This window comes from Podarcis tiliguerta (genome assembly GCF_965153285.1).
Source record: "Podarcis tiliguerta genome assembly, chromosome: 1".
Lineage (NCBI taxonomy): Eukaryota > Metazoa > Chordata > Lepidosauria > Squamata > Lacertidae > Podarcis > Podarcis tiliguerta.
In genome coordinates this window covers 20327857-20351212 of record NC_139534.1, presented here as the reverse complement: position 1 = coordinate 20351212, position 23356 = coordinate 20327857, and the positions used below count along the sequence as shown (strand labels likewise).

General features: G+C 44.1%; 1 protein-coding gene across 6 annotated transcripts in view; it reads left to right on the top strand.

The window, feature by feature from the left end:
* The window catches only part of TLK1 (tousled like kinase 1), a 71998-nt gene extending 50548 nt beyond the window's left edge, over positions 1-21450 (top strand). For all 6 annotated transcript variants that reach the window (XM_083408204.1, XM_083408207.1, XM_083408206.1 and 3 more), the window contains 10 exons: positions 712-778; positions 2352-2449; positions 2764-2845; positions 5405-5496; positions 5587-5676; positions 13265-13434; positions 14947-15082; positions 16603-16714; positions 16968-17075; positions 19654-21450. In XM_083408204.1, the coding sequence (XP_083264330.1) occupies positions 712-778; positions 2352-2449; positions 2764-2845; positions 5405-5496; positions 5587-5676; positions 13265-13434; positions 14947-15082; positions 16603-16714; positions 16968-17075; positions 19654-19830 (1132 nt within the window). In that variant the 3' untranslated portion in view covers positions 19831-21450. The remainder of the gene's footprint in view (positions 1-711; positions 779-2351; positions 2450-2763; positions 2846-5404; positions 5497-5586; positions 5677-13264; positions 13435-14946; positions 15083-16602; positions 16715-16967; positions 17076-19653) is intronic.
* Positions 21451-23356: the final 1906 nt, after the last annotated feature.

Sequence of the window (23356 nt, the reverse complement as noted above, 5' to 3'; positions counted from 1 at the left end):
TCAATTGCAGCTTGCTTGTTTTATCCCACAGAGCTCTATAGGGCCATTTCCAAAGCCTGCCCTCTGTATTTTAGTTATGACAAGGGGGGGAACTGATTTTTGTATATGATGCTTATTTTGGTTTAGAGTCGGCAAAGTGGTGTAAGATATGTAGGTGTTCCAATGAATACTAAAGCTTGGGTCCCAGACTGGTACTTGCTGAATCTAGGACGTCAATAATTCAGACTCTTCTGGCATCAAGTACCCTTTCTATTTAAGAACATCACCGTGTAATCTGTTGCTCATTCCTATAAATGCAACATGACTTTGCACTTTATTCTAAATGTGCACTCCCACATTATTCCAAATGCCTAATATCTCTTTGTCATCCTAATATAAGATGCCTTGTCGACCAATAGCATTTAGCACATACTGCAATATCAGCTGCGTTTGATTCAAACACCAAAGAGGAGTTACGGGAATTACACTGTTCTTTGATACCTCCCTGTATCTTTTAGGTAGGTTTTGGTATCAGAACATTTTGTTCCACATTAAGCTTCTGGTCATTCAGAATGTAGCGGATTCTACAAGATGCTGGAGGAATTGGCTTTCTGTGTTATGAATTGGAAATAAAATACGTTTTTTCCCATTCAACTTTTAGTAACATGTACTGTGACTTTTTGTGTGCAACTTTGGATTAAAATGGTTTGTTATCTATGGTAATTCCTGCAGGCTAACACTAGCAGAATACCATGAGCAAGAAGAAATTTTCAAGCTTAGATTAGGACATCTCAAAAAGGTATGTTTAAATTGGATCTTTTTTCTGATCACACGGTACTGTAACCATAGACCCTACCCCATTGGTTATAGATATGATCCAAGTAAGCTGTTTAAGATTGAAAGAACCATGCCTGTAGCAGGAGCATGCTTTAAAATACTATCTAGAGCTGCTCAGATAGTCAAAAGTCGTATGTCACTTTTAAACTGAAAGGTGTATGGTGACTTTGCATCGCTTGTGAAATTTTCAGTATTTTGTGTCTTGCATTATACCATGAAGAATAGCATTTCTGTTAAATGTCTAGTTTTTAATCTAAATTCCATGCTGTCATTTTGAATGACAAGAGGAAGGTATACATAAGTTACACGTTGGTAATATTAACAGTGGCTATAAGAATGTGTCAGTTAATATTATAAAGTCAGTAATCTGCATTTTTGGGACACACCACTACACTGTATACTCAGTACTTGTACTTCTTAAAAATTAGCAGTGGTAAACTTATTGTTCAGTTAATAAGATCAGCTTGATTGACCTTTTTTAAGAGTACTGCTCCTTTTTGGACAGTGGAAGCTTGTAGTTTGCTAAGGAAGGTATTACGCAGAAGACCATTCTTCAGGAAAAACACTGCCATCTGTTTTGTTGCTCTTTCAACTCTAAGAAAAATGCTATCCCACAAGAGAGTAGATAAAGATTGATTTTTAAAAGTAAAATATTTCTTTAAATTCAAACTTCTATTTTTAAATGTAAATAACTTGTTCAAATTTTGTGTGTGTGTGTATACCTTATGGTCAGTCTCTAAACTGATTTAATGTCCTCTACCAGATACATTAGGGATGTGAGTGGCGCTGTGGGTTAAACCACAGAGCCTAGGACTTGCCGATCAGAAGGTCGGCGGTTTGAATCCCTGCAATGGGGTGAGCTTCCATTGCTCGGTCCCTGCTCCTGCCAACCTAGCAGTTCAAAAGCACATCAAAGTGCAAGTAGATAAATAGGTACTGCTCCGGCAGGAAGGTAAACAGCGTTTCCGTGTGCTGCTGTGGTTCGCCAGAAGCGGCTTAGTCCTGTTGGCTCCATGACCCATAAGCTGTACACCGGCTCCCTCGGCCAATAAAGCGCGATGAGCGCCGCAACCCCAGAGTCGACAAATGGTCAGGGGCCCCTTTACCTTTACCTTTACCTTTTACCAGATACATTGGCTTAAAGGAGGTTTTTCTTATTGAAGAGCCAATTTGATAAATTCTCAAATATGAAAATGGTTTTGTAGCCTAATTTTCTGCTTATCTTTTATACACATCACCTGTCTCCACATACATATTTATACATATCATTTGCCTCTACATGACCAGGCAGGCACAAAGGTTTTTGAACTTGTTCAGTTATGAAACTGTTTGTTTGGGTACTATCCCCATTGTTGCAAGAAAAAAATGGAATACATCAACTAGAGGCTTGAAATTAGGTGTATGTCTTTCAATTTCTCTTTCAAATGTTGAGATCCTGAAACAAACAATTCCCTGGTTATCAGCTGAGAGAGGGATAAAAAGTAAACAAACTAACAAACCTTGAGATTTCATAAATTATTTGTTTTGATTTGCAGGAAGAAGCTGAAATACAAGCAGAACTTGAACGTCTGGAAAGAGTTAGAAATCTTCACATACGAGAGCTCAAAAGAATAAACAATGAAGATAATTCTCAGTAAGACACTAGATTTTAATCTTGCATACTTACTCTTCTCCACTTCACTCTGGAATAAATTACACACAGATATCCGTGCCTCAACTCTGCAAAACTTGTTTTTGTTTTTATACAAGCAGTACACTTATAACAACAACAACAACAACGAATGTATTTTAAGTTGAATCAGTACTGCTATGATCCAGAACTATAAGAATGAAACACTGCACTTCAGTTTTTTACTTTTTTTGTATACACAAAAATAATTAGTATTAAAATTAAGTACTTGCCTTTCCCATTGACCAATGTTCTTCCTTCTTTTTTTTAATAATAAGGTTCAAGGATCATCCTACGTTAAACGAGCGATATTTGTTACTTCATTTACTTGGTCGAGGTGGATTTAGTGAAGTATATAAGGTAATGTCCTCTTCTTTGCTGGTAATATTTAATTATTTTTTAAACGTATGCCTACCGATATAGGTGACCCTCTCTAGAACCAATTCACTGAAAAACATTTTAAACAACAAAACTATATCAACTTAAAAGTATAAAAATAACCTCTCCAGGTTTTCCTGAACAACTAAAACTGGTAGCAGGATAGAAAAATATAAAAGTCAATCTGTGTCCAGAGAATACCCAAACCTTTCAGCTCAAGCTTTGGTTGCAAAGAGCTGTACAGTGGTACCTCGGGTTACATACACTTCGGGTTACAGACAACACTAAACCAAAAATAGTACCTCAGGTTAAGAACTTTGCTTCAGTATGAGAACAGAAATCGTGCTCCGGCGGTGCGGCAGCAGCAGGAGGCCCCATTAGCTAAAGTGGTGCTTCAGGTTAAGAACAGTTTCAGGTTAAGAACGGACCTCCGGAACAAATTAAGTACTTAACCTGAGGTACCACTGTATTGGAATAAGCATAGAGAAGGCAGAATGCCTTTTCTAAGCTGGTACCTGCTTTTTTTTTAAGTGATCTGTACATACATTTAAAAACTCTGTGGAATTTTTCTTCAGAAATATGGGCCTCGTTTAGAGTTCCCATGGTTTAGTGTTACAAGGGAGGCTAGTTTCAACGAAACATAGTTAAGATTAACCACAGTTTAGAGTTTTAGGGAGAAGGTCAAAAATGTTTAACTTTTTAGGGGAGCCCAAGTTCTCCAGCTTCTTTGGGGGGTGGGGAGCCGGTGATCTACCACAAACGTCCAGTGATCTACCGGTAAATCATGATCTACCTGTTGGACGTGCCTGCTTTAAGTGATCTGTACATACATTTGAAAACTGTGTGTAATTTTTCTTCAGAAATATGGGCCTCGTTTGAACGGCTTAGATTTTCCATGGTTTAGTGTTACGAGGGAGGTTAGTTTCAACGAAACATAGTTAAGATTAACCACAGTTTAGAGTTTGAGCGACATGCTAAACTGCAGGTTGTTTGAAACTGAAGCTTGGTGACCCCTTACAGTTGTGCTGAGATGGTTGTGAAGGAGCGCTCAGCTTGCTGAAACATGTTCCCATCATGCTAAGAACACGTGTGAAGGCAGCTGGTGCCCTTGGTCTGCACATTGCAGTAAACCAGATCTTGTCTATAGCTTGCCGTTGGCGAGGAGAGAGCTTAACCAGCTTGGATGACGCACTAAGCCAAACCTTGGCTTGGCTTACCACAGTGCAGGAGGAAGAGCAAAATGACTGTGAGGGCCTCCCCAGGAACCCGCAATCCTGGTAAACTATAGTTTGGTTTACCTACCCTATCACGTGAATCAGGCTACAGTGGTACCTCGGGTTACATACACTTCGGGTTACAGACTCCACTAACCCAGAAATATTACCTCAGGTTAAGAACTTTGCTTCAGGATGAGAACAGAAATTGTGCAGCAGCAGCAGGAAGCTCCATTAGCTAAAGTGGTTCTTCAGGTTAAGAACAGTTTCAGGTTAAGAATGGACCTCCGGAACGAATTAAGTACTTAACCCGAGGTACCACTGTATTATAGTGTGTGTTCCTCTGCAGTCTGAATCAGTCAGAAAAGGGGTGACCAGAATGGTCAGGGCACTGGGGCAACTGTCCTGTGAGGAGTGGTTACAATGGTTGGGGCTTTGAAAAGGTTGTGTCAGGAAAATATTTGAGGTCTTTAGGATTTTATGCATGCTCTTTCATAAAGATAGAGGAGGACCAAGCATTATCCAGTGAAGCTGAATGACGGGAGGCACCGAACAGACAAAAGGAAATACTACTTCATGGTGGATACTTAAACTATGCAATCTGCCAAGACAAGATGTGGTGACTAAAAGGGGATTATACAAATTCAAGGAGAATAAAGCTATCCCTGTACACTTTTTCCAGGCTGCCTGTGAATACCAGTTGCTTTAGAGCAAAAGCAGAAGAGGACTGTTGCATTCATGTTCTGCCTTTGTTGCCTTCTCATAGACTGTGGGAGGTTACAAGTCTGTAAATTTTAAATAATGCTTACCTGCTTTGAGTATTTGATCTGGGAACGATCAAGGAAAAGCTTGTGGGCCAACTAATAATAAGCCGTATTTATTCATTATGACAACTGCTTTTTAGTATTTTGAATTAGTAAATGCACGAGTACTGATCACTCTATTTGAAGTGAATGTTCAGACTAGGAGATAGTTTAAGAGCAAGTAACCAGGCCATCTCTCAATGTGTAGGAGTGATAGGGAGGGCAGTTTATTTGGCCCCAAAGGCAGATTATGTACAGTGTCCTGGTTGTTGAAATAAGCAAAAATTAGAAAGATGCCAGACAAATTATCTGACTCTTCTGAGACCATTAACAATAGTATGTTGGCTTCTGAAAAGCTTCTGAGAAAACAGTCAATTAAAAATTCAAGGTTTTTTTCTAGTATTGGGCCAGATATGATGTATTGCCCTCTCAAGCTATATTGAAATGTTAATAAATACAGTTCTCTGTGACTCGTATTTTACAAAATCTCTTTCTACTACTCCCCCCCCCAACCTTCCTTGCAGGCTTTTGATCTCTATGAGCAAAGATACGCTGCTGTGAAGATACACCAGCTTAACAAAAGCTGGAGAGATGAGAAAAAGGAAAACTACCATAAGTAAGCGTTTCAAGAAAACACTTTTTTGGGGTCTTTGTAACAAATTAAAGCTGTTCTGGTGGTCGTGATTATTTTACCTTTGTCTTCTAGGCACGCCTGCAGAGAGTATAGAATACACAAAGAACTTGATCATCCAAGGATAGTAAAACTCTATGACTACTTTTCCCTGGATACAGATACGTAAGTGTCAGGGGTTCAGGAGCAGAGTCACAGGAGAGGGAAGAAACGGAGAGCGAGGGGGAGGAGTCGGAAGGAAATGTCAGCGGCGACAGTAGTCCGAGGTCTCTGAGTCTCTCCAGTGACTCGGAGGATTCACAGAAAGGGGCCCCCATGGTCAGGGCAAGGGGGACACCTCGGGAAGAAGGGGCCAGAGGGGACTCAGAGAGTAACAGCTGGAAATCCGGACCAGCTTCCCCCCCAGAGTGCAGTAGGGGGGAGGAGTCCAAGGCATCGGGATCAGGGAGCGCGCAGGCAGAGGGAGAGCGTGAAGCAGGGGTGGCCACACCCTCGTCAGGGAGCGAGGAAACGGTCATCAGGAAAGTTAAACGCGCGCGCGCGCCAAGTTCAAATGTACAGGAGGGCGGCAAGGTGGGCAGCCCGGGTAGAGAGCCAGGTCCTAAAGCACGCCGAAGAGAGGGGGAGGAGTCAGAGGGGTCCAGCTCTGCGTCAGAAGAGTCCAGGAGGGAAGAGACCCCGGGGGGTAGTAAGACCCAGAGGAAGAGAGAGAGAAGGAGGAGGTGGAGTAAGATTAGAGTTTTAAGCTGGTGCACAGGGGGCGGAGATCCAGATAGAGCTTCGCCGGTCTAAAGCTCAGACGTAGAGCTGGGACGCTGAGATTTGTAAATGGAGACTATTCTTCAATAAAGACTTTGATACTGTACTACCGGCTAGCGTTGGTCCTTGGTGAGCTGGGACCCGGAGCCAGCTCTGACAGTAAGCTCTATCCCCATTCTTAAAGTTTTGGCACCCAGAACCTCGCCACGTGAGTTGACGCAGCGAGGGCAGAGGAGGGGTGCTTCAAGAGCTCACAGAACTCAGGCAAGATGACGACGGAAGAGCAGATATCCGCCCTGCAAGAAGCTGTGACACGACTCAGCACGGAGGTAATTGCATCCAGAAAAAGAGAGGAGGAAATGAGTAGCGCCTACCGGGATCTCCAAGTAAGATTGGACGTGATTTCCAAACAGGGGCCACCTGGATCCAAAGCAGAGGGCATTGGATTGGGAAAGAGGGGAGGCAGCCTTGTATCCCATTTTGACGGGAGTTTACAGCAGTACCCCAACTTTAGAGCAGACCTGTTGTTTGCGCTGGATCTGCTTGACAAAGACTTTAGAGATGAAAGAGAGAAAGTGGGGTTTATCCTATCCCATTTGCATGGTGAAGCCAAAACGTGGCTGAGAAATTTATGGAGGGACAATGATCCGGCGCTCCAAGACGCGAAGGCTTTCATTAAAGCTATGGACTCGTGTTTTTTATCAAAGATAGACGTTGATATTGCCAGGAGAGACATACATGGACTTAAGCAAGGCAAAGCCAGCGTGCGTCAGTACCATACGCGTTTCTTCGCACTGGTTCATGCACTGGGATGGGACAAAGCTTCTGCGCCAGTGAGAGATCTCTTTTGGGAGGGCTTGAATACAGAAGTAAAAGCCGAGATTGGAAGGGGGGAGAGGCCAAGGAGCACTCAGGAAGTGGTCCAGAGGGCTCTGGAGATCGGGGTGCATCTGGAGGAACGTCCTTGCAACAGAGAAGAAGGACGTTGGGGAAGGGCACCAGCCAGAGCACCTCCCTTCTATCCCAAAGAAGCAGCGCGTGCGCAGTCCACGCCCTCGCAGGGAGGGGGAGAGGAACCGATGGAGCTCGGAGGTGCCAGGGCTCAGTCAGCTACCAGAGCCCTGACGCCGGGAGCAGTCAAGACGAAGCCTCCTAGAGGGAACAGGAAGTGCTACATCTGCGACAGTGCTCAACACATGGCGAAAGAGTGTCCCCAGAGGCTCCACAAGCACACTGCAGCATCAGCAACAGTGACAGAAGCAACGCAGCAGGGAAACGACAGAGTCTGGCTGGAGGAAGAGGTACTGGGGTCCAGCCAGACAAATCAATGAGACAATCCCCAGGGATTTTGCAGCCCACAGACCCCCTCCCACCCAAACCAGTGGTGCAGCTTACAGCGTCTCTCCAACTGCCCAACGGAAGCACTCTGGAAGTGCCGATCACCATTGACTCCGGCAGCAACGCCGACTTTATAGGACTGGATTTTATTCAGCAGCACAATATACCACTGCTGCCAGCCACACTGCCCCTGAAGGTTGTCACAGTGGATGGCAGGGACTTGCTAGGGGGGCAAGTGGTGCAACAAACGCAACCAATGGTGATGCGGATTGGAAATCACCAAGAGGTCATCAGCTTCAACGTCACCAAACTGTCAGGCACGCCGGTAGTCTTGGGCATGAGTTGGCTGCACAGGCACAGTCCAGCATTGGCGTGGTACCAACGCCAATTGACCTTCGGTTCCTCCTATTGCGCGGAACATTGCATTCTTCGTAGCCAAGAAGAAGGAGGGGAAGACACGCAGCTACAATTGAGCACGCTGCAAGCAGTGCCACGCAAGTACGCAGCGTTTTTGGAGGTTTTCTGCGAGAAGGAAGCAGACAAGCTGCCTCCCCACAGGCCCTATGACTGCCAGATTGACCTCCTGCCAGGGGCGACGCTGCCAGCCGGGAAACTGTATTCCATGTCTGAAGACGAGCTGCAGGAGCTCAAGGAGTTCATAGACCTCAACTTAAAGCGCGGTTTCATCCGGGAGTCGAAAGCAGCGGGGGGCAGTCCTGTATTCTTTGTGAAGAAAAAGGACACGCCCCAAAAAAGACTTGTAGTGGATTTCAGGCTCTTAAATTCAAAGACCAAGCCCACAGCCTTTCCAATGCCCAAAATAGATGACCTGCTTGCAACGGTGAGGAAAGGACGCGTTTTTACAAAGTTGGATCTGAGAGGGGCGTACAACCTGATCCGCATACGGGAGGGGGACGAGTGGAAGACTGCCATGTTCACGCCCCTGGGCACATATGAATATAGAGTTATGCCCTTCGGTTTACAAAATGGCGCCCACTGTTTTCAAGCGTTCATGCATCACGTCCTGGCGGGTCTTCTCTACAAGAAATGCGTCTGCTTCTTGGACGACATCCTGATATTCTCAGAATCTGAGGAGACCCACGAGGGGGACGTCAAGGAGGTTCTGCAGCGACTGCAGGAGCATCGGCTGTACGCAAAGCTGGAGAAGTGCCAGTTCGACAGGAAGGAGGTGGATTTCCTGGGCTACAAGCTGTCGGACAAGGGGCTCGCCATGGACAGCGCCAAGGTTCGCGCGGTGTTGGATTGGAAGAGCCCGCGCAATCGGAAGGAGGTCCAGCGGTTTGTGGGGTTCGCCAACTTTTACCGCAAATTCATCAAGGGGTTCGCGATGCAGACAGCGGCCATTACCGACACGCTCAGCTCCAAGAAGAAGAAGTTCATCTGGACGGAGCAAGCGGAGCAGTCCTTCCAGAACCTCAAGCGTCTCTTCTCGTCCGAAGGGCAGCTACTGCATGTGAATCCCAGCAAACCGCTGAGGGTTGAGACGGACGCCTCAGACAGAGCCGTGGGCGCCGTACTGTTGCAGGAGGACCCGCATGGGGACTGGAGACCGTGTGCCTTCTACTCTAGGAAGCTCAGCAAGTCAGAGCAGAACTACACCATCTGGGACAGGGAGTTGCTGGCCATTCATGCAGCATTCAAGGCGTGGCGGCACTTCCTCATCGGGGCCAAACACACTGTGCAGGTTCGCACGGATCATAAGAACTTGGAGTACTGGCGCACGGCAAGGTTCCTGAACCAGCGGCACATCAGATGGGCGGAGTTCTTTGCGGATTTCGACTTCAGGATAGAATACATCCCAGGCGACAACAACATCATGGCAGATGCACTGTCCAGAAAGCCGCAATACCTCGAAGAAGCGGCGCCAGCAGCGGCCAAGCACATTTTCGCCCAGAAAGCGTGGGCGTGCGCTTCCGCAACCGTGGACCTGGAAGCGGTCCGTCGAGCACTGCAGGAGGACTCCTTCGCTCTAGCCAAGATGGAGGAGGTGCGCAAGGGCACGGTGAAAAACGACGAGTTCCAAATAAGGGACGGATTGCTCATCCGCAGAGGAGCACTCTATGTACCGGGAGATGAGCTCCGCGCGAAAGTACTGCAGCAGTTGCACGACGCGCCAACCGCCGGGCACTTCGGCAAGGAGAAGACGGCGGAACTCGTTGCCAGAGATTTCTGGTGGCCCAAGATGAGGGGGGAAGTCGCGGAGTACGTCTCGAGGTGCGACACTTGCCAAAGGGCCAAGTCAGTGCACAAACCTCCGGCAGGACTGCTCGAACCGCTGCAGACCCCGAGCGAACCGTGGGAGAGGGTGGCACTGGACTTTGTCACGGATTTACCCAGCTCGAGGGGTAAAACGGCAGTGCTAGTGGTGGTGGACATGTTCACTAAAATGGCCCACTTCATTCCGTGCGCGAAGGTGGCCACGGCAGAACAGACCGCCAAACTGTTCATAGACCACGTCTTCAGGGTGCACGGACTGCCACGGTCTATCTTGTCCGACAGGGGGCGCCAGTTCATTTCGAGCTTCTGGCAGAAGCTGATGGGTTTCCTGAACGTCAAGATCAACCTAGCGTCGGCGAGACACCCGCAGACCAACGGACAAGCGGAGCGCGTCAACGCCATCATGCAGCAGTACCTGAGATGCTATGCAAATCAACAGCCGACGACATGGGTGGACTACCTGCCGCTCGCTGAGTTCGCTTACAACAACACGAAGCACGTGTCCACAGGGGTGACGCCGTTCTTCGCCAACAACGGGAGGCATCCCAGAACCTTCCCGGGATTAGAGAAACTGGGGGAGGGGGAGCCACAGGCAGCGGAAGTCTTGGCGGCGGAATTGCAGGAAGTCCACGATCAGCTTAGGAGGCAATTAGAGCTTGCAAAGCACGCATACAAACTGCAAGCTGACAAGCACAGGAGGGTTGGTGAAGACATACAGGTGGGAGACTGGGTGTGGTTAGCGGCCCACGCAGTGCCGACCAGATCTTTAGCTAAGAAGAAACTCGGACATAAGCAACTAGGACCTTACCGAGTTGAAGCACAGATCAATCCGGTGGCCTTCCGGTTGACACTTCCGGAAGGATCCAGAATGCACCCAGTATTCCATAGGTCGGTGCTCACGCCCTACAAAGCACCTCACCGATTTCAGGCGCAGGGCACGGCACCAGACCCGTATAGGGAGGCCCCCCCAAGGAGGGAGTCGCCAAGAAGAGAACCCATCAACCAGGTCACAGAGATTTTGGACTCGAGATGGGGGGAGGAGGGAGTAGAATATTTTCTCGCAAGGGAAGGTACCCCGGCCAGCGCCAACAGTTGGGTGCCGGACTATGCCCTGGACGAGCCTCTCCTCAAAGAGGAGTTTCATGCCTTGTTCCCACACAGGCCCATGCCAGCCGAGTATTTCGACGACTGGCTTTTCACACCCACGCTTTCTACCAGCACGTTCCAGGGATTCACATCGGACGAAGAACCAGCATTAGAAACACGTTCACCGGAGGGCTCGCCCTCGGGGTTTGCCTCAGACCGCTCGTTTTGGTGGGACAATCGAGGAGAGGAGAGGTGGCTGAGGGGCCCTTGGCAGGGAACGGACCCAGAGGGGAACGAGGGTGAGAGGGACATGGACGTGATGGGGGAGGACGTTGGGTTCGAGCATGGCGGCACGGAGATGGAAGCAGAGGAGAACGAGGTCGGCGAAGACATGGAGGACGAGCCGGATTTCTCTAACTGGATGCACGCCACGGGGGACGAACTGTATCCACCATTCACCCCCACAACGACGGAGCACCCAGCACCCCCGCCGGAGGAAGGGGAGGGGGGAAGGGGGGGCTTCGAGGGGGGGATGGATGTCAGGGGTTCAGGAGCAGAGTCACAGGAGAGGGAAGAAACGGAGAGCGAGGGGGAGGAGTCGGAAGGAAATGTCAGCGGCGACAGTAGTCCGAGGTCTCTGAGTCTCTCCAGTGACTCGGAGGATTCACAGAAAGGGGCCCCCATGGTCAGGGCAAGGGGGACACCTCGGGAAGAAGGGGCCAGAGGGGACTCAGAGAGTAACAGCTGGAAATCCGGACCAGCTTCCCCCCCAGAGTGCAGTAGGGGGGAGGAGTCCAAGGCATCGGGATCAGGGAGCGCGCAGGCAGAGGGAGAGCGTGAAGCAGGGGTGGCCACACCCTCGTCAGGGAGCGAGGAAACGGTCATCAGGAAAGTTAAACGCGCGCGCGCGCCAAGTTCAAATGTACAGGAGGGCGGCAAGGTGGGCAGCCCGGGTAGAGAGCCAGGTCCTAAAGCACGCCGAAGAGAGGGGGAGGAGTCAGAGGGGTCCAGCTCTGCGTCAGAAGAGTCCAGGAGGGAAGAGACCCCGGGGGGTAGTAAGACCCAGAGGAAGAGAGAGAGAAGGAGGAGGTGGAGTAAGATTAGAGTTTTAAGCTGGTGCACAGGGGGCGGAGATCCAGATAGAGCTTCGCCGGTCTAAAGCTCAGACGTAGAGCTGGGACGCTGAGATTTGTAAATGGAGACTATTCTTCAATAAAGACTTTGATACTGTACTACCGGCTAGCGTTGGTCCTTGGTGAGCTGGGACCCGGAGCCAGCTCTGACAGTAAGTCTCTCTCTCTCTCTCTCTCTCTCTCTCTCTCTCTCTCACTCTCACTCTCTCTCTCACTCTCACTCACACACACACACCAGTTAGAAATTAAGACCACCCTTCAGGAACATCGTTGGTTGGACATAAGTATGATTTAAATTTCATGGTGTTTGGCCTCAGTGGCTCAGTATTTTCTCTAGTATGATGTTCTGAATGCTGTGGCATTGATTGTTCAAGTACAGTGGTACCTTGGTTGTCAAACGGCTTGGCTCCCAAACGCCGCAAACCCGGAAGTCAGTGTTCCAGTTTGTGAACGTTTTTCGGAAGCCGAATGTCCAACTCTGCTTCCGCGGCTTCCAATTGAGTGCAGGAAGCGCCTTGGTTTTCGAAGAAATGATTAAGTTCGACAACCAAGGTACCATTGTAGATTGTTCCTGTTTCTTTTGTAAAGTGAAAATGTGATTTCTCCATTTGTTTATATTCCAAAAAGTTTTTGTATCTATTCTTCTCTCATTGGGACCTCTTCTTTTTTCCATTTCTGGGCAAGTAACATTCTTGTGGCTGTTGTTGCATACATAAATATCTTTCTATGCTGTTTAGGTAGTTAAACCCCTGTAATTCCCAAGAGGAAAGCAAAACTTACTGGAAGAATTAAGAAATCAAGATAACAAACTTTTTATAAAAGAATGGACATGGTTTATTGAATATTTACAGACAATTGGAAACAGATAAAGACATTGGCAGGATTATTGTAATAACCTGCTGTTTTAAAAAGAATATAGAATTAAAAGAAATAAATAGAAGGATAAGTTAATTTAGGATATGCAGGAAATGATAAAAGAAATTGAAGGAACTGCAGAAAGAGGAGGAAGGAAGTCGAATTGTTTGAAACGTTACAATGTTTGTAAAACTATTGAAATGTATACAAATGAAAACTATAAATAAAAGTTAAGTGAAGATGTGCAACTAATGCAAAGAAATGATGTTCATATTTCCATTGTATGCTTGACTAATTAAATAGCCTTTGTTTCCTTATCTAACTTTTATTTTTTCCCTTTCTAGGTTTTGTACAGTATTAGAATATTGTGAAGGCAACGATTTAGATTTCTATCTCAAGCAACATAAACTAATGACAGAAAAAGAAGCTAGGTCCATTGTAATGCAAATAGTAAATGCACTGCGATATCTCAATGAGATTAAGCCACCTATAATACACTATGATCTTAAACCAGGTAAATAAGAATTGGGGGGGGGGGGGAATCAAACATCATACATTGTATATTATATCTCTAAAACACATTCTTTTCTTAATTCTTAACTAGTGTAGTGCCTGCCTCTGTCTTTCTTTATTAAACCCATCTCACATTGGCCTTGATTTTCTTTTATGGTATGAGTGCTTGGAATACAGGAGAGGTGTCTCTTTTAATCTCTGTTGTCTTTAATCCTTAACAAAAATGTGAATTTAGTTTTATCACTAAATTTAATCGTTTAATCACACTCTTCTTTTTTCTAGCCTCACACACCTATTCTCTCTTTTCTGCTGTTTGCTTTGAAGGCAAATTTGCACACTCTGCCCCCTCACCCCACTACTTAATGTTTTGGCTTCTACACTGAGCTATTTCGATGGATGTCTTCCATATTCTGTATGAATTTGGCTTCAATAGGATTTTCTTGTATCTTAAGCCACTGTGTGTGCTTAATTATAATTAGAAATGGATTGAAGTAGCAATAAAACATCATCTTTGAATGTGGCTTGAAGTATATATTTGATATGTGTACAGTTTTATATCTGCAGCGTTTAGCTCCATGTGCCATGCGCTTGACCTCACAATCTTTATAATGAGCTGCAAAACAACACATGCATGATTTGCCTTCAGTAAACCAGAAGTATAGTAAATTAGGTATTTTTCATTTGAATATGCAGGTAAATAAATACTGCACACATGCCTCTTTCACACAGTTTTTGAGTCTTTTGTTCTTGTGTAGATCACTACCTAATACATTTTTTTTTTTTATGCAGTAAATGAAAAAGCGTTCAGGCATCTTCCGAAGTCCAAGCTTAGCTAAGGCAAATGGCATAGTACTGGGAAAATACTGAAAGAGCCAGCATTGCAGTAAACACACAAAGATCTGACGCATCTACATGATGCAGAGTTAGCACAGTACAGTCATACCTTGGATCCAGAACGCCTTGGTACTCAGACATTTTGGCTGCCAAATTCCACAAACTGGAAGTGAGTGTTCCGGTTTGTGAATGTTCTTTGGAACCCGAACGTCCGACGGGGCTTCCGCGGCTTCTGATTGGCTGCAGGAGCTTCCTGCAGCCAATCAGAAGCCGTGTTTTGGTTTCCAAATGTTTTGGAAGTCAAATGGACTTCTGGAACGGATTCCTTTCAACTTCCAAGGTACGACTGTATTATGAAAACTTGGGAAGAATTAACTTTAACCAAACTGTAGCTGTCCTTTGAAAATCCATGGCTCAAATTCTCCAAGAGATTGTTGAGACACAACTGCCTCTGCTCACAGGATGGAGCAGTTCTGTGAATATATGAGGAAGACGGAACCATACGCAGCCCCTTGAGCCCCTTGGAGGAAATATATAATAATAAATGAATGAACCATAGATGTGCCTACAACTTGGTGTTTCTGTTCTATAATGTCTTCATTTAAACACAATGGAAAAATTGTGAACCACTGCTGGGGGTAGACTTGGTTATTTTAACAAACTCTCTCCCTCTTGATAGGAAACATCCTTTTGGTAGATGGAACAGCATGTGGAGAAATAAAAATTACGGACTTTGGGCTGTCTAAAATAATGGATGACGATAGCTATGGTGTGGATGGGATGGACTTAACTTCACAAGGGGCTGGGACTTACTGGTAATATTATTGTTTCCCATTTGGCAAATGTATTTCTTACTTGTGTGAGAACTGTTTGTAAACCTCCGCCGAAGGATGTACAGTGGTACCCCGCAAGACGAAAGCCTCGCAAGACGAAAAACTCGCAAGACGAAAGAGTTTTTCGTTTTTTGAGTTGCTTCGCAAGACGAATTTCCCTATGGGCTTGCTTCGCAAAACGAAAACGTCTTGCGCCTTTTTCTTAAAACTGTCAATGCATTCCTATGGGAAGCCGTCAATGCACAGTGGTGCTTCACAAGATGAAAAAATTCACAAGACGAAAATACTCGCAAAACAAATTAATTTCGTCTTGCGAGGCACCACTGTAGTTGATGGAAAGAATGTACTGTCGGTGGCTATTTGAGCTTATAACCTGAGGGTAGAAGTCTGGATTCAACCCTTGAGTCCCACTAGTGAAAAAGCCCGCACAATGGCTTCTGCTAGTGTAATGGGACTTTCCACCCAAGTCCCAAAAAATTGCATTTGTGGGGTCAGGAGAATCCTAAGGGGAGCAGGGAGGATAGTTCTGCCTGGCGAGCTGAAATGTTTGTACTGCTGGAACAATTGCTGTAGCGCTGTGTTGAATTCCTTCTACAGAATTAATCTTCTCTAATGCATGGAGATTAGTAGTTCTTTAATCTTCAGTTCTTTTATTAATTATTATCATCAAGGTTTTATTGTCTGGTTTCTAGCTGAGGAATGATCACCTTCATTTAGTGCAAACTTGGTGTAGTTTAACATACAGTATTGGTCACTGATGGAAGAAGGGGATAGTGGCAGAAACGTAGGGTTTTTAAAAAAATATCTGGTACAGTAGTTAAGGTTTCTACTAGAAATATGGGAATTGTTATGTACTTTATTATTAACAGCTTCTCTCCAATGTAGATTATAGTGAATGAATTATTTCTGTTTATTGGGTAGCATATGTTTGCTTATATGTGTTTAGGAATTTCTAACCTGTCTGCTTTCAAGGCAGCTTAAACCACACTACAGTTCAAACCACATCTGGTCCAAAATTCAGGCTCCTCACTCTTTTTTATTTTCTTCCATAACTTCCTGGTTTGGCATACCATAATCTGTTTCACCTAAAGTGGCAAACTGTGATTTGTGCTTGCTATCCAGACCAGAATTGGAAGCCACTGTTTGAAGTGGGGTTCCAATCTTGGTTTGTAGAGAAGACACAAATCATAGCTTGTCAGTTGAGATGTAACAGCAAACAATGTTTTGCCCTAACTGGGAAATGTTTGAAAATCAGAGTGCATAAGTGAAGGGAGTCCATGAGCTTAACTTAACAAACAGGTTATCGTGTGAATTGACCAATACCACGTAAATCTATAAAAAATAATAATAATCCTGGAACAAATAGAAGCATGTGAGAAAGCCACTAGATTCTTGGCAATCTGTATCTCTCATAAATACTTCCAAAAAATCAGCAAACTTCTGGAAAGGGAATGTTCTTAATGTGTCTGTTTTCAGTGACTGAGTTTCTATTTTTCTATCAGGTATTTGCCTCCAGAGTGCTTTGTTGTGGGCAAAGAGCCACCCAAAATTTCTAACAAAGTGGATGTGTGGTCAGTTGGAGTAATCTTTTTCCAGTGTCTATATGGTCGAAAGGTAAAAACAAACCCTTAAACGTAAAGTTTTCTAGTGCATTTCAGTACATCTTCAACGTGGTCTTTTTGAAGGGGGAAAAAACCATTTCTGGAAGTAGGTATGGTTCTTCAGCCTCCTCCATTTGCCCTTTCCCAACAGGGAGAGCTTCTTTTTAAGTGGAATAATTTTAGAATAAAAAAGGTGATGTTGCTGATTTCTTTTACTGATATTTGGACATTTAGCAATCACTGTCTGAACTTTTTCCTTTCTCCAGCCATTTGGTCATAACCAGTCCCAACAAGATATACTTCAAGAAAATACAATATTAAAAGCCACTGAAGTACAGTTCCCAGTGAAGCCTGTTGTGAGCAATGAAGCCAAGGTAATATTCATGGACTTAAGGTATACATTCTGCTAGAATATGATGTAATCAACCTCGAGATGGATTTTGCTTCAGGGTTAAGGTCAAGAGATAACTTTGAGGCAAATTGTAACAAAATTTGTGTTAAGGTTGTTTTTTTTAAAATAGCACACCATATTTCAATTCATGCATGTCAATAAATAAATTTGAAAGTAAATACAAAGTATCATTTGCATTGCGTATATATTAAATTGGTCATACTATAAAATGTAAGATACTAAAAGTAATATTTTCCTGAAAATCTTGCTCTCAGACTCTCATACATATTCTGGAATTTTTTTTGGAGTAATCGTAACTAAATTTACTAATTACCCATGAAAACAGACAAATATTTAAATAGTAAATATTTAAAGTTTCTCGACTATTTCTGAAATCAGTTTTGATATTCCAGCAGGACTAAGCGGATGAAACAATTAATTTCATCCTTTAGCATTTGTTAGTGCTTCTCCTTCTAGAGAGGCCAAAAGTGCTTTGAATCAGTTTCCCATACGCTGTTGTCATTAATGCCATCAAATTTTAGTGTGCATTTGTCATTGTGAACTAGCAAAACTGCAATGACCACCTTAGAACCATCGTTTAAGTTCCCGTGATAGATTCTGAATGCAAAATTTGAGATTTCATTAGCACAAAACGTGATGTGAATGCAGAGGATCTCAGTAAATGAACATTCTGCACCAGAAACTCTCTCAACAAGTCCCATGCTCCAATTTATGCACATTGAGTACTTAATTATGGGAGTGATTCTCTCCCCATCCCAGTTATTAGTTTACTTAAATAATGCAAATATAAATCTTGCATTTTTCTCTTGATTCCAAAAAAGAAGCATTGCATGTAGATTATAATTGTGTGTCAAAAATTACCTTGCTAAATGGGAGATCCGGTGACATCTGATCCAGTCCTCCAGCTGGGATCTAAAGAGCCCCATCTGTGCACAGGAACATTCTGGTTTTCAATTCTGGCCTTGGCCCTCTTTTGCTGGATCGGACGCCATTCCACTGGGTTCTCGGACCTTCAGTAGCAATTTGTGGCAAGGAGAGGCAGCTGTAGAAAAGAGATTGTCAACCAGATTCCCTAAAGAAACTCGAAAATAAGACAGAAAGAGACCACCGCCACCTGCAGTTTGGCTGGCATTTGGTAAATTGGAGGACTACCTCCTCAACATGGAGATTCTGTTCTTTACTGCTAAGGCTACTAACCATTCATGGAGCCTGTCCTTTGAATTAATCTTGTATGCTTTTAATCTGATGGTTAGCACAGCCACCTGTCAAGAAGCTGGAACTCTTTGTGCTTGGCACCCTCCCACAACACCCTCTGCTTAGGAGACAGATAGACACGCGTGTGATAAATGGATAATGCCAGTTTACTCATTTGGACTTACCTCTGACTCCTGCTGTCATGCCTTTCGGGGGTTTTATTTTTAGCGTCTGAAAATTATATCCCATGCATTTCACAAGGGAAATCGTAATTGCTAATCTTTTGCCCGTATGTGTTAGCGAAGGATGCTACCGATGTATGATTCGGAGCAGACATTGAAATATATGGAGGAGCAACTTTCAAGGCCTGAGCTCTCGACCCCTTAGAAGGTGGGGCCTTTTGCATAGAATGCCTGCATATTAACACACCTGCCATCATGAGATCAGAAACTTGCTTAAAAAAAAATATCTGTGATTCTGTACCAGCTTTCAGATTCTCCCAAATTCCAGGCCTGGTAAACCACCAGTCCCATTTCTAAAGGTTTATTTTTGTATAACATTTAAAAACTCCTATTTTTATTGATGTTTTCATGAAACTTTATTTCTGCTTAGTTTGGCAAGTAATCTGCAGTCTCCCCTCCCAAATGTTATGGGTTAAAGATGTAGAACAGACAAGCAGGGAGGGGCTGGCAGAAAGGTTTAATTATTAAATTTGCAAATATAATATAAGTAAGGTTCAGCAACAGAATTTTTATCTCCCTTTTCAAAGCTGGGCGCTTAGTGAACAAAGCAAGAATTCTGTTGGAAGCTGGAACAGTAGCACTTTCAGTTTAGTGCTAACTTTACTCTTTTAATTTGACTGTTCAGAAATGTCTGCAGTTCACAGTGGCTGCGTACATTTCCAAATATCATTGGACAGTTCATTTATGGTCACGCTGTCTTTATGTAATAAAAGTTTGGGAGAAAAGAGTGTATAAATTAACATCTCTAAGCATTCACATATTGTCTCAGTGCCCACATCTTTGCAGATTAAACAAGAATTTGAGTGGCACAGGGTGGAGGTTCAAACTGAGAACGTCTTGTGCAAATTCTGCACGAGCTAAAATCTGAATTAAATCAGAAACTTTTAGCTCATCCTTCTGACTATGCTGGTTCACTCTGTGGTGTTAGTGGGTATCAGATGATGAGCGCATCTCCATGTTGAATCAAAAGCCCCCTTAACAACTTTCACTTATATTTTTAGCACCTTAAAGAACTCAGAACCCTCACCAGAAGAGGTGATTCAGACCTCGTTTACTGTTAAGAGAATTTGCTCAATAATTCCCCCCCCCCCCCTCTTTCCGCAGGCATTTATCAGACGTTGCTTGGCATACCGTAAGGAGGACCGGTTCGATGTTCATCAGCTAGCTAATGATGCTTACCTACTCCCGCACATGAGAAGATCAAATTCTTCAGGAAACTTGCATATGACTGGACTGGCAGCATCTCCCACGCCGCCAATATCCAGCATTATCCCCTACTGAAGCTTCTTAAACATGGAAGGCTTGCATGATATCGTCATGTAGTTTTGCTGCAGCGGACTTTCATCTGAAAGCGTTGGATTAGTGTTTTGACACAAGTTGAACAAATGGGGTGTTCAGACTGTGGCTCTTCTACAAATGTCATTTCTATGATTGGACTGGATCATGGTCTGTGAAGGGTATCTTCATTTCAGACTCTCATATTGGAAACATTGAAGGACAGCATTACCTGTTGCCTCCAAGCAGATGTACTGTGTTTTTAAGACTGAAGAAAATGCGTGATTTCAGGTTGCCCGGAGGGGAACACTGTAAATAGCCTTTTTAATACTTAACAACACTTTTGGTTGATACTGGAGAGCTCTATTAAGGGTAGTTTTTCATTATTTGAATAAAGAAGAAAATGAATGAAGCACGGAAGAACAGCACAGTGCCTGGACAAAAAAGCTAAATAAAGAATCTTTCTTCCCAAGAAGTCAACGTTTCAAAAACCAAAGTAAAAATGAGAGACACAGCTGTGTATTGTTAATTTCTTTGGATAGAAGTGATTTAGTATTCTGGGGGCTGGGGAGAAATCTTTAAAATAACTGTTACGTTGGTTGAATGACTGTATTTCCAAAGGGATAAAAATAGCATTTTAAGTAAGGTAGCAAAAGCTAGTTTGGAAACTAGTTCAATTATTTAAATGGCATTTTGATACTTAGCGGACTTGTCAACTGATATCCGCTGCCCAGGCTTTTGAAGAGGGATCTACAAAGGCCATGTATGTAACCAAAAGCAAACAGGTCATATTCAATGTTTCTATGCAGGATAATGACAAAATTCCCTTCTAACTGTATTGTAAATTGTTGTACAGAGGTCATATTTTCAGTTTAAAAAAATTTCAGCAACTTATTCCTGTACAAATGTTTAAAGTATGGCTTTTCTAATTGGATATTGTATTTTTTTTAAGTCTCATTGAAGGCGCTTTTAATTGCTGCTAAATGATGTTGCTTTTGCTTTTGCAAAAAATAAAAATAAAATAAATCAAATGACCTCCTTAAGGTGCAAGTCAACTGTACGTCCTAGAGAGACTGAAAAGTAGATAATTCATTAACAATCAAGGCATGTAAAACTGATCTGTGTTGGAACTATACAGTGCAGTTCAAGTCAGTTTCTTGAGCTGGAGCACGTTGATAATAGATGTAGAAGTTGTTTATGGTTATTCACGGTTTCTGGAAATTCTGTCTACAAGGTGGGAAGATGTTCCTCTAAAGAGATGTTTCTTGTGGCCTGTACAGATATTTTAAAATGTGAAACATTTTCTAACTGCCTTGTACGGTAGAATCTTTTTTTCAGAATGCAGTATCTCTCCCATACAAGATTCCTTTTACTGTCACATTCATAATGCTGAATTACCTGTACGTAACTTTGTCCATGTTGCAGAAAGGAAGGCTGTATTACCACAAGGTTTTTTTCCCCCCCATTTAATATTGTACAGTTAAACTGTGGCTCTTGTTTCTGATGTTGCAAGCCATTTTGTTTTCATTGTACATAAGGATACATTAACTGTCTCTTCAAGATGCTGCTGAAATTGTAGAGAATGTAGCCAAAACAGTAATAAAATAATGACAGTTGGAATTTCAAGTAGTTCTCAAGTTATTGCTTTGGATTGAGAAGGGCATTTGCGGTAGAACTTCGTTCGTTTTCATATCGGACCACTAAGTTCTGATCCTGGAGGCTGTCCATATATTATGTGGGAACAATGAAAAAGACACAGTACAAGTGACAAGGGCTATTATTACTTTCCCCATGTTCTACAGTGGTGATGTGTGCATTTTCTTACATTGAGATTTGTGCGTTTCAATATCACCTGGGACTGTCTGATCCCCTTTCAGCTGACGTGCATGAGACCCACATCTCACATTGCAGTTGGGGACAGGAGTCTTTTGCGCAACTTCTCACTTCTAAGTACAGTCATACCTCGGGTTACAGAAGCTTCAGGTTACGTTTTTTCAGGTTACGGACCGCCAAAACCCGGAAGTACTGGAACAGGTTACTTCCATGTTTCAGTGGTTGCGCATGTGCAGAAGCGCTAAATCACACTTTGTGCATGCGCAGAAGCGCTGAATCGCAACCCATGCGTGCACAGACGCACAGCTGCGGGTTGCAAACGTGCATCCTGCACGGATCATGTTCACAACCCAGGCGTCCACTGTACTATGTTTGCTTGGGGGCATATAAAGAAGCCGGATGCTAGGAAATTCAGGAGAACACAAAGGCAAAATTAAAACAGTGGCATTAGCTTCCATAAGATGAGGTGATGTCTACCAACTTGAATGGTTTTAAAAGAGGTTACACATTTACGGAGGATGAAACTATCACTGGGGACTAGGCATGGTTGCTATAGACTATCTTTGCATTGTTTGATTTCAGTGGAAGATTCTGGAGCAGATCATTAAGCAAACAATCTGTGAGCACCTAGAAAGGAATGCTGTGATCACCGATAGTCAGCATGGATTTCTGAAAAATAAAGTCATGTCAAACTAACCTGATCTCGTTTTTTGACAGAATTACAAGCCTGGTAGATGAAGGGAATGCAGTGGATGTAGCCTACCTTGATTTCAGCAAGGCATTTGACAAGGTGCCCCATGATATTCTTGTAAAGAAGCTGGTAAAATGCGGTCTTGACTATGCTACCACTCAGTGGATTTGTAACTGGCTGACTGACCGGACCCAAAGGGTGCTCATCAATGGTTCCTCTTCATCCTGGAGAAGCGTGACTAGTGGGGTGCCACAGGGTTCTGTCTTGGGCCCGGTCTTATTCAACATCTTTATCAACGACTTGGATGATGGACTCAAGGGCATCCTGATCAAATTTGCAGATGACACCAAACTGGGAGGGGTGGCTAACACCCCAGAGGACAGGATCACACTTCAAAACGACCTTGACAGATTAGAGAACTGGGCCAAAACAAACAAGATGAACTTTAACAGGGAGAAATGTAAAGTATTGCACTTGGGCAAAAAAAATGAGAGGCACAAATACAAGATGGGTGACACCTGGCTTGAGAGCAGTACATGTGAAAAGGATCTAGGAGTCTTGGTTGACCACAAACTTGACATGAGCCAACAGTGTGACGCGGCAGCTAAAAAAGCCAATGCAATTCTGGGCTGCATCAATAGGAGTATAGCATCTAGATCAAGGGAAGTAATAGTGCCACTGTATTCTGCTCTGGTCAGACCTCACCTGGAGTACTGTGTCCAGTTCTGGGCACTACAGTTCAAGAAGGACACTGACAAACTGGAATGTGTCCAGAGGAGGGCAACCAAAATGGTCAAAGGTCTGGAAACGATGCCTTATGAGGAACGGCTAAGGGAGCTGGGCATGTTTAGCCTGGAGAAGAGGAGGTTAAGGGGTGATATGATAGCCATGTTTAAATACATAAAAGGATGTCACATAGAGGAGGGAGAAAGGTTGTTTTCTGCTGCTCCAGAGAAGCGGACACGGAGCAATGGATCCAAAGTACAAGAAAGAAGATTCCACCTAAAC